This window comes from Hyla sarda, chromosome 9, assembly GCF_029499605.1.
Source record: "Hyla sarda isolate aHylSar1 chromosome 9, aHylSar1.hap1, whole genome shotgun sequence".
NCBI classification, from domain to species: Eukaryota; Metazoa; Chordata; class Amphibia; order Anura; family Hylidae; genus Hyla; species Hyla sarda.
In genome coordinates, this window is record NC_079197.1 from 85,564,013 (window position 1) to 85,576,286 (window position 12,274).

General features: G+C 40.7%; 1 protein-coding gene across 3 annotated transcripts in view; it reads right to left on the reverse strand.

Annotated features, from left to right (window-relative positions):
- Positions 1–487: 487 nt before the first annotated feature.
- The window catches only part of ARHGEF9 (Cdc42 guanine nucleotide exchange factor 9), a 356,509-nt gene continuing 344,722 nt past the window's right edge, over positions 488–12,274 (reverse strand). For all 3 annotated transcript variants that reach the window (XM_056540084.1, XM_056540086.1, XM_056540087.1), the window contains one exon: positions 488–1,743. In XM_056540084.1, the coding sequence (XP_056396059.1) occupies positions 1,556–1,743 (188 nt within the window). In that variant the 3' untranslated portion in view covers positions 488–1,555. The remainder of the gene's footprint in view (positions 1,744–12,274) is intronic.

Genomic DNA, 12,274 nt, shown 5'->3' on the forward strand with positions numbered 1-12,274 from the left:
GGGAGGCAATAGTTATAAAAGTACTTGTTAATGCCAATGTGCAGAGAAGCTTATAGACTTGCAATAAGTGATACAGTATTCAGTACTTGTCATGACGTATTTAAAATGCAAGCCAGCACCAGGACTGACAGCGATTATTACAGTGCGCTGCTGCCCTTCCGGCTAAAGTGCTCTGCACAGTACATGTGAAGCCTTAGGGATTTGACACCACGTTATTGCCATTTTGACAAGGGACTATTCCACAAACCATGTGGTTAAATCTCCCATTCGGACCTGGCTTCAGGCATCACCTATGCAGAAATGAGTATGCAGCATTAATGTATACCAAAAGTGTAGGACATCAAGCAGCAAACCTTGTCTTGTTTTCACATGTTTTTTTAAGTTACAAAACTCACAGTGACTCCAAATAAGAATAACAATTACTGGAGAACCACACTGCCATCTTCACTTTGGAATGTGAAGTGACAGCATTCAGAGTAATTCTGGGAAAAAAATATTCGAATAGAAAAAAAAAAAGAAAGACTCTTTGGAACGAACAGAAAATAAATAGTCATTATGTTAAAAAAAAAAAAACTCTAATAATCCCTGTTTGATGGACTTTCATCCTATCCCGGAATATTTATGGAACAAGTAAAGCAATAGATAGACTGCACAGTAGCTAGCAGACTCAACAGGAACTACAGAGCTCTGGCACCGCTAAGACAGTGGGAGGATCAATATACAAGCAAGAAGCTAACTTCTTCCCATCCTGCATTTTTACACCTCCTGCAAAAACATAGATTTACACAAGAATTGTAGATAAATACACAGGCAGCTGTCTTTCTGACTTCACACGGTATGCATTTCCAGTCGGTTCTCATAGCCTGTAACCAGACTTTCACACTCTGTAAACTTTCCCCTTTTGCTTCTTTTGCAGGAGTGCTTCGCTGGTTGAGAATTTGACCACTTTCAAAATGGTTTCTCTTATGGAAGCAATGTGGATGAAGCAAAGACAACTCCTTCAAGGCCAGAAGGACTAACAACCAAATGACAGCCTCACTGGATGTGGAGGTGTTGATGTGCATGTAGAGTGAATATCGTGAAATGAAAGCAGGTTGTGTGTTTTACTTAGGGTGCTTTCCATTAACCACTGTATGTTTTCTCTCTTAATCAGAGAGAATGTTCTTTGAGCAAAATGTGCAATTTCCACCAAGTAATCCAAAAACATTAGTGGTCACTATCACGGAAAGCAAGAGAAGTCCCAGAGTCCAAGGAAAGAAACAGCGAGAGTTTTGTGACTATGACCGAACTCTTAAGAGAGAGGAAATGTTTTATGGAGCTTTTCAAAAGCAGAGCAGCTCCTGTAGTCTGACGGGGAAAAAATGTAACTTTTTGAGGAAACAAAAACTGTTTAAAGTTAGTTTTCCTGTCTTGTTTGCTATGTTTGTATTTGGTCCTTTCATAGTATAGTTGCAACAGTGCTTTTCCGAAAAAAGGTCCATCTATAAATATAATTTATTTTTCTATTTTAATTCTCCTTTCTCAATATATATTTATATATTTATATATTTTTGTATTATTTTTTGAAAGGCGTCAACCTGCTGAAGTTTTGCCAGAATGGGGATTGACTTCTCCTGGGTTCAGTGAATTCAAAAACTTGTGGCTGGTTTATGCCATCGGTCACCATATACTGTCCTTGAATTGCCCCTGGTTCCTGAGGCGGCGGGTATGCTGGAGGGACCGAGCGTGGACAGCTGACGCCAGCTAGAAGAGAAAAACACACCAATTAGATCAGTAGTTTAAAGTGATGAACTTAGGTTTGTGCCTTTATTAAGTAAATGTTAGAAAACCATTCATATTTGTGATTTGATCTATTGTTTTCTCTTCCGTAATATGTTTCTACTATTGGGTATGGCAAGTCTAGATTACTGTCTATACTGGCTAAAGGGTTACCATGACTGTGTAAAAGTAGCTAACACAAGAGATGACAGTAAACAGATGGATCTGGATAAGTTGATGGATTAGGCTAAGAAGTAACAATGAGGGTTAACACTGATAAATGTAATGTCATGCACATGTTAGTGGAAGGCCTATGCTAAAATAACTTACTATATGGGAAAACTCTGGGTAAAACTAAAATGGAAAAGAACTAAGGAATTTTAGTAGACCATAAGTGAAAAAAGTAACAGTGGTACATCAAAAGGGGCATAGATGCCCAAGACAAACAAATAGTTTTACCACTGTACAAATCACTAGTCAGACCACACATGGAATACTGTGTAAAGCACTGGCCACCAGTGTAAGAAAGATATAGTGGAACTGGAGAACATTTAAAGATGGGCAACCAAAGTAAATAGGGTATAGGAGGACTAGAGTACTTAGAAAGATTATAATTGTGGGCAGCCAGGCTCTACCCTTTCTGAGGTAGCTGTGCTCTAGAAAAAAATGGCAATTAAAGATGGAGCCTGCAGAGACAAGGCATATTATCAGCTCACTAAGGAATCAGTTTACATGCCACCCATAGAAGTAAACAGGAAGAAAAAGGACAATAGGAAAGGAAGCTGATGGAGTGCGACACAGGCAGAGAAACAAAGACCCTGGTGCAGCAACTTTTCATTGCTATATACAGTGCATAGTGAAAGTATTCGGCCCCCTTGAACTTTTTGACCTTTTGCCACATTTCAGGCTTCAAACATAAAGATATAAAACTGTAATTTTTGCGAAGAATTAACAACAAGTGGGACACAATCATGAAGTTGAATGGAATTTATTGGATATTTCATACTTTTTTAACAAATAAAAAACTGAAAGATTGGGCGTGCAAAATTATTAAGCCCCCTTAAGTTAATACATTGTAGCGCCACCTTTTGCTGCAATTACAGCTGTAAGTCGCTTGGGGTATGTCTCTATCAGTTTTGCACATCGGGAGACTGACATTTTTGCCCATTCCTCCTTTCAAAACAGCTGGAGCTCAGTGAGGTTGGATGGAGAGCGTTTAAGAACAGCAGTTTTCAGTTCTTTCCACAGATTCTCGATTGGATTCAGGTCTGGACTTTGACTTGGCCATTCTAACACCTGGATATGTTTATTTGTGAACCATTCCATTGTAGATTTTGCTTTATGTTTTGGATCGTTGTCTTGTTGGAAGACAAATCTCCGTCCCAGTCTCAGGTCTTTTGCAGACTCCATCAGGTTTTCTTCCAGGATGGCCCTGTATTTGGCTCCATCCATCTTCCCATCAATTTTAACCATCTTCCCTGTCTCTGCTGAAGAAAAGCAGGCTCAAACCATGATGCTGCCACCATCATGTTTGACAGTGGGGACGGTGTGTTCAGGGTGATGAGCTGTGTTGCTTTTACGCCAAACATAATGTTTTGCATTGTTGCCAAAAAGTTCGATTTTGGTTTCATCTGACCAGAGCACCTTCTTCCACATGTTTGGTGTGTCTCCCAGGTGGCTTGTGGCAAACTTTAAACGACACTTTTTATGGATATCTTTAAGAAATGCCTTTCTTCTTGCCACTCTTCCATAAAGGCCAGATTTGTGCAGTATATGACTGATTGTTTTCCTATGGACAGAGTCTCCCACCTCAGCTGTAGATCTCTGAGGTTCATCCAGAGTGATCATGGGCCTCTTGGCTGCATCTCTGATCAGTCTTCTCCTTGTATGAGCTGAAAGTTTAGAGGGACGGCCAGGTCTTCATAGATTTGCAGTGGTCTGATACTCCTTCCATTTCAATATTATCATTGGACAGTGCTCCTTGGGATGTTTAAAGCTTGGGAAATCATTTTGTATCCAAATCCAGCTTTAAACTTCTCCACAACAGTATCTCGGACCTGCCTGGTGTTTTCCTTGTTCTTCATGATGCTCTCTGCGCTCTAAACGGACCTCTGAGAGTATCACAGTGCAGGTGCATTTATATGGAGGCTTGATTACACACAGGTGGATTCTATTTATCATCATTAGTCATTTAGGTCAACATTGGATCATTCAGAGATCCTCACTGAACTTCTGCAGAGAGTTTGTTGCACAGAAAGTAAAGGGGCTGAATAATTTTGCACGCCCAATTTTTCAATTGTGGCAAAAGGTCGAAAAGTTCAAGGGGGCAGAATACTTTCACTATGCACTGTATATGTCACCTCATTGCTGGATTTACAGCGACACTCCTCAGTACTGCTGTATAATGTTTTCCATGCTAAATTCAGCATTGGGCTTAGACAGTAAAACACTTTAGTAGAATCTACAGCATCAATATCTGTATATCTATCTTTCTCTCAATGCACCTTCTGCCATGTCCCTTCTCCCCCTTCCCCTTTCTATAGACTTTTAGGGGCTACATGTAAACAGAACCCTCAGTGAGCTTATAATTCATCAATTGTTAGTAAAGTACTAAAAGTGAATGATAAGTGCTGGAGATTGGGTCGGGAAGTAGAATTGGCTTATGAGTGAAAAAGGAGGCATTTTTCTCTAACAATATTTAGCATATTACAAAGTTTCTCACATTCACTTGCACTACTGATTAGTGTTGAGCGGCAAAGGCAATATTCGAATTCGCGAATATTTGCGAATATATGGACGGATATTCGTCATATATTCGCGAATATTCACATATTCGTAATATTCTCGATTTATTTTCGCATATGCGAAAATTCGCGTATGCGAAAATTTATATATGCGAAAATTAGCATATACAGAAATTAACATAGGCGAAAATTCGCAAATGCGAAAACTAGCATATGCAAATTTTCGCATATGCGAAAATGCGCGCACCAGTCTCACACAGTAGTATTAGAGCCTTCTTTACACCACACAAGCTGGAAGCAGAAAGGGATGATCACTGTGATGTGTACTGTGGAAAAAAAAACAAAAAAAAAAAACGAATATTCGTAATTACGAATATATAGTGCTATATTCGCGAATTCGCGAATATGCGATATTCGCGAATAAAATTTGCATTGCGAATATTCGCGAGCAACACTACTACTGATTTGTGCAAAGTTTGTTACAAGGACAGTGCCCAATTAAGTGCACACATACAGTATCTTATTATAACATTTTTGGAATGATAGCTCTACTTTAAATCTTTCATATCTAAGGACTTTAGTGTGGAAAGAACTGTGCACATGAGGTCTAATCTCCAGCATTAAACTGCAATGTAAATCTGAACTGATTTGCTTTTTCTTTACTTAATTTCTTAAAAGAAAAATTTGGAAATGGCATCGGAAACTCGGATCCTATAAAAGATTTAGATTCTATTTAAAGATCCATTAAATATCTCCAGGTATCAACCATCTTTGTGAAAAATTAATCCAGTGGTTTATTTTACTGGTAAACTGTGAAAACCTAATCTTAGCTGGTTGAATGCGTGTGCTAAGTTCTTGACAGTGTGAAACTTTTGATGATACAGAATTGGAGTTATAGGATTGTGTGATGATGTCTTGCAGACCTTCCGGCAACTGGCAGGGCTCTATCTATAAAATCCTTTTGGACTAAAAGGTCATTGTCGTCTCAATTGCTCTTACTTGAAAGGAAACTCAAATTAAGGTTCTTTCCGAGAGGCAAATTGAGCAAAGATTAAAATCAAGAAATCCTCCAAGGAAAGTTTAATAGCTTAAAGTGATTAAAAAGTACAAGACACCATCCTGTATACCAGCATATAACATAATGTGCCCATTCTGGATGTACCGGAGTGAATGTCAGAAAATGCACTGTATGTAACTTTAATAATAAGGTTACACATAATTACTTTATTAAGTAGCTTCTTATTGTCTTTTATCAAAGTCAGTAACAATAAATAAATGCTGCTGCTGAAGAAGGTACTCAGTGACAAGTGGAGGGAGGATGAGCATCCATCACTGCTGTGGCAGGACACTGGACACTGGAAAAGCTAGGTGACAGACAACACACAGCTCAGGGCTCACAATACTTTCCCAGCTTTATGTACTGCCTATCACCCAGATTTTCCAGTCTCCTGAAGAGACTATGGGGGAGATTTATCAAAACCTGTCCAGAGCAAAATTTGCTGAGTTGCCCATAACAACCAATCAGATAGCTTCTTTCATTTTTCACAGGCCTTGTTAAAAATGAAAGAGGAAATCTGATTGGTTGCTATGGGCAACTCAGCAACTTTTCCTCTGGACAGGTTTTGATAAATCTCCCCCATTATGTTTGAAGGCAGCAGCCATATTGGTGACATGAAGATAAGCATAAGCTGTCACACTAGTATTCTGCCATTCTTAATGCAGAGCTCACAGTATTCCCCCAGCTTTACAAGACTCCTGAATGGCAGAATACTAGTGTGGTACTTCTCTGCATGTCTCCAACATGGCTACAGCACCAGCCATATAGAGGAAAATTTATGAAAACCTGTGGAGAGGAGAAGTTGACCAGTTTCCCATAGCAACCAATCAGATTGCTTCTTTCATGTTTGACAAGGCCTCTGAAAAATCAAAGAAGTAATCTGATTGGTTGCTATGGGCAACTGATCAGCTTTTCCTCTGCACAGTCTCTTGGAGAGACTGAGAAAGCTTGGTGGACTTAAAATGTGTAGTAAAAATCAAATCACCCCTTTTCCCATTAAAACAAAAAACAAGACATTAAAGGGAATCTGACAACAAGGTGACCCTGGTTTTAATGCTGCTTACCATGCACAAATCAGTGCCGCTGTTCTGAAGATATTGCTGATATGTAAATTCCTCATTCTGCACAATGGAGGAGGCCACTGCAGTATAAGCAACACTTTCTCCCATCCACTGTGGCCAATGTAACTATTACCATCATGCAATGAGATTGGAGCAGGAAGGAATATTCATGACGGGGGTGGTGACTTCCCCCGGAGTGGGCAGGAGATAGCATTGCTCACACTGCAGTGACCACCTTCATAGTGCAGAGCAAGGAATTTGTTAGCAACGAGACCAATATCTTGAGAACAGGTGCATCAATGAATAGTCCTGGTATAAAACAGCTTGGTAAATCTCCCCAATGGTTCATTGTCTCAGATGTGACCAGTCAGATATATATATATTATTTTTTTAACATCTCAGATTTTCTCAATAAGTTCTGCGATCTGATCAAACTGTAGAGATGGTATAATTGATTGTGCAATGAACATGTTATGTCATTGCCCTTCTATGATAAGAGCACAATTGATTTCTTATGTGGCAGGGGTTAAATGTTGTAACCTCTGTATACACTAAGGCTAGGTTCACACTCCAGATAAAAATTTCCAAGTGCGGCCAGCACCGACTGAATCAGACCATCCCCATAGACAGCAATGTCTGCGGTGTGGATTACGCCTAAAGAATGAGCACGCTTATCCTTTTGGCAGAGGAATTTCAGTGGTGGAACGTCCGCCACTAAAATTCCATAGTGTGCACTGTGCATTGCCAACAATGGGATTCTGCTGTAAAGGAATTCCAATCAGAAATTCTGTAGTGTTAACCTAGCCTTAGATGTATCAGCTTTGCTCATCAACCATCAGAAGGACCTGACGAACAGAGGGTAACACCTCTCAAAACACCAAATAAAATAGTTTATTATTTCAAACCTGTCCATTGGCACTTAATGATATTCTACAGTGAGCACCGCTGATACATCCAACTCTTCTGTGATCCCTTAGGAATCTTCTATTTGTATTTTATTATGATACAGCTACTGTCCTGCACCCCGGTATTGGTATTGTTGGCTGCTCCCACCCACAAGAGGAATTGCATTCTATACATGTGTATAATGGTGTTGTGCTCACAGCCAGGTCAACATAATGCCTTTTCTACATCTTCCACTTACACGTCAAAGATAATGGCAATGGACAGCACCATCTTCCTGTTCTTATTTTTTTTATACTTTTGTGTTTGTTGAATAATTGTGGATTCCAACTGCCCGACCCTTTTGTTCTTAGAGAGATAAGTTATCACCACTGCAGACAAAAGCTTTCTCTCCTCCCTATAGTACACATGAATTTTTGGCCATGCCCCATCATGTATATGGGGAGATGAGAAGAGATAGCTGAATGACTGAGCTCTTCAAGGTATATGAACACCTTTAGGTGCCGGCAGTTCTTATGTAACAGTGCCTTGTTTAACAAGCAGCTATATAATTTGAAGGGATTGAAGTATTTATTTAGAACAGAGAATTGATGCTTCCATAGTGCAGAAATGGGGCATTCTCTTAGAATAGAAAGAGTAAAAACCCTCTTCAAGTGACGCTTGCTTTTTTTCCCAGGAGGAAATTAAAGTTTAATTTGAAACAATCCGTACTGCCAAGTTCCTCGCTTCTGAACATGTGAGTGCCACGTGCCTCCTGTTTTCATGCAGTGAGCAGCTGCCCAAGCATTTCTCCCTAATAAATATTGCAAGCTGTTTGAGTGTCTGAGAACACATCATGGATACAAAATGAAAAAACACTGCGGCTTGAACCACTGGGATTCTCCCTTACACCAGGATTTGAGGGTTGCTACAAAGGCAGGGTGAGTGTACAGCGCTAAGGGAATAGCAGACGTTAACCATTTTACAGATGCCTCTCTAGACCAAATATATATTGACTATGGATTGTAGATATCATCTTTTACCAATGAGGAAATTATGCATTTAAAAAACTGAAGGGACTCAAAAACAGAGCTGACTATGGAGAATATATAGATGAAGAATGCTGTCCATGCTCCATCATTAGTATACATTTTGGGGGGAATTTATCATTGTCGGTAGAGTGTTTTTATGTGTATTTTTTTTTCGCATTTTTTTGCGCAGTGTGTATTTTTTTTTCTGCATCGGATTTGGTGGAACATTTCTCCCCGATGTCTATGTGCTGGTTTACCGTAGAGCACTTTCTCCTTTAGACATCGATTTATCATCTGCGGCGTTTCATTTTTTACGCAAATAAAATGCGCAGGTGGCTTTTTTCTGTGAAAATATACACTAGCTAGGAGGACACGTACTGAGGTGTGTAAATGTCAGCGGAGATCGTGATGTTCACATTTCTGGCCACTTATTTTGCTTTTGATATTTGAAAACGCAAAACATTTGCAAATGTTGTCAGATTTTTTGTCAGGAAATACTTAACATATTTGTTATGGCTTATTTGTACACTACTAACCAAATGATGGAATGTATGTTGTCTGGGTGTCAAAATGTTTATAAAAATAAAAATAAAAATGTATTCAGTTTAATGACACTAATGTTTTACACTGCTTACCTTACATTCTTTGTTAGCAAAAGTTTATAAGTGGTGTTATTATGCAAACATTATGCGCCCACCTTCAAAAGTCAAAGCTAATGAGGCCGATAGGGCATACCGCACTTATCAACTGGTTTTTAAAAACATTGCAGGTACAGTATGCAGTAAGATTTAGATAAGGATATCTTACTATGATTCCAAAAGTTATATTTTGGGGTAACATTTTTCGGCCCTTTGTAGATGTAAATTTGGTTGATTGCCCATATCAATTACCGTATTTATCCGCTATAACATGCACTTTTAAAACTTAAATTCAAGGCTAAAAGTCTGCCTGCGTGTTATACGCCAATAATTCTTTTTGTCACTGATTTAAAGCGGCCGCAGCAGTGTCTGCTTGTTAAGGATTAGCAGCCTGGCCGCGGCCACTTTAAATCAGTGTCCAGCGCGCGGCTCCTGCTTTGTTTTTTTTTTATTTCCCTCCCCTTCCCCCCCCCTGCTTTTTATTGTATTGTATTGTTTTTTTTTTTTTTATCTTCCTTACCTTCCTTCCTTCCTTCCGGGCAGGCCAGGTCCCGTGTCGGGTCTTGCCGGCTGCGGTCAGTGAAGCAGGATGAGTGACGTCCTCTGCCGGCTGCACAGCGTCTGGGACGTCACTCATCATTCGCTGCAGCCGCCGCTGGTCAGTGTGGTCGCAGCAACCGCAGCCATTAGAATAGTCACAGTGGCAGAACCATTGAATTAGTGACGTCCCTGATTGTGCAGTGGAGCTAGCAATCAGGGACGTCACTCATTCAATAGTGCTGCCGCTGTGACTATTCTAATGGCTGCGGTTACTGCGGCCACACTGACCAGTGGCGGCTGCAGCGAATGATGAGTGACGTCCCAGACACTGTGCAGCGTCACTCATCCTGCTTCACTGACCGCAGCCCGCAAGACCCAACACCGGACCTGGCCTGCCGAGCGCGGCTAGGTAAGGAAGATGGGGAAAAAAAAAAAATATATATATATATATATATATATATATATCAAAAACAGGGGGGTGGAGGGCATGAGGAGCAGGGGGCATGATGAGAGCGGGGAATGATGAGCAGGGGGGCATGATGAGCAGGGGGCCATGATGAGTGGGGGGGGGCATGATGAGCAGGGGGGCATGATGAGCAGGGGGCCATGATGAGCAGGGGGCATGATGAGCAGGGGGGGGCATGATGAGCAGGGGGGCATGATGAGCAGGGGGGCATGATGAGCAAGGGGCCATGATGAGCGGGGGGGCATGATGAGCAGGGGGCATGATGAGCAGGGGGGGCATGATGAGCAGGGGGGCATGATGAGCAGGGGGGCATGATGAGCAGGGGGGAATGATGAGCAGGGGGGCATGATGAACAGGGGGGCATGATGAGCAGGGGGCCATGATGAGCAGGGGGCATGATGAGCAGGGGGCCATGATGAGCAGGGGGCATGATGAGCAGGGGGGCATGATGAGCAGGGGGCCATGATGAGCAGGGGGGCATGATGAGCAGGGGGCCATGATGAGCAGGGGGGCATGATGAGCAGGGGGGCATGATGAGCAGGGGGGCATGATGAGACAGTGGGGGAATGATGAGACAGTGGGGGAATGATGAGACAGTGGGGGAATGATGAGAGGGTAAGGGGGGGGGATGGGTGTAAATGTGGCACAGGGGCTGATAAAAGGGGAGGAATGATGTGGCACTGGAAGGGGGGGGGAAAAACTGAAGTTCAGGCAAAATCAAAGTTAGAGGGATGATGTGGCATTTAGTCTGTCATTTATCTTATATGTATTTTTTTTTTACTTAAATTTCTCTATTAAAATGGGGGTGCGTGTTATACACCAGTGTGTGTTATACGCCGATAAATACGGTAATCACTGTTTTTTCTTTTCTAACTAATTTTTTCAATTATCAGAATAATTATATTTTCCATTTGCAAATTCCTTGCTTTGACTCAGTCCACTACCTTTTTTTAATATTATTATATATTTTTTGGGGGGGATGAAATTGAATTAGTCTATAATTATGTTAAAAAATGTTAAAAAATTATTATAGTTGAACACTTTATCACATTTGCCAAATTATACATGCTTATTACTTAGGGCTGCTTTAATATCAAGTAATGATAACACTCTGTAGCCATAACCAAAATCATCCCTGTGATTTGTGTCTGTGGAAGTTCATTGTGTCCCCTGATTGATGCATGCTGTTTTTGATCTCACTGTGCCCATATATATTTTTTTGCGCTTGACTAACTAGTTTGAGTCAATTTTTAATTAGTGCACATCTCCCAGTAAGGTACACCTCGCATTATTTAATTTGTTGCCAGAGTCACAAATGAGTTTAGGTATTTCAACACTATTAATATGGGAGATTCTCAATAGTGGTAGTGGTTACTTGAAAAGGGAGAAAAATGGATACACTCCAAACAAGTTTTCTAAAATCTCAAATTAGGGGACTATAGTGCACAAATGTTGCACATTAGTTGAGAAAATATTCTCAATAGTGGACAACTAGGCTTATTTTCTGGCACAAACTTTTTCTCAGGCCTGCTGTAATATTATCCTACCGTACAAAACTGCCTATCTGCCTGTGGAGAAATGCCCTCTGAGGATACAATGTTTTACTCAGCTCAAATCCACCAAATTCTCTGTGGAAACCTTAGTAGATATGTTGATTTTTTTGAAAATGTTGGAGACACGCCCCCTTTCATTAGCCACACCCCTTTTCCTGACAGTCACGCCCCTCTTCTGATTTTCTCAGTATAATGGAGAGTTGGTCAGGTTTTTACAATTTTGACGCAACATCTGGTGCAGACAGAATATCTGGCGCAGATAGCATTTCTGGCACAATGCACCAGAATTTGGCGCACAACCTGACAAAACATGTTGGGTTTACAATAGTAAATCAGGGCAACTGTGTATGAACATAGCCTAATGGGAAAGATCTTACATTGCCTCTTGTTATTTTATAAAATGTGATGTTGTAGAAAAAAACGATGGGCTGGAAATCCCCAGGTAAAGAACTGGTAGTTTTTAATCCCTAAATTGCATAATTAGCTATTCCTGAATAATATATGCCCTACGTATAAGGAAGTCTTGGACAATGATGATATGCAG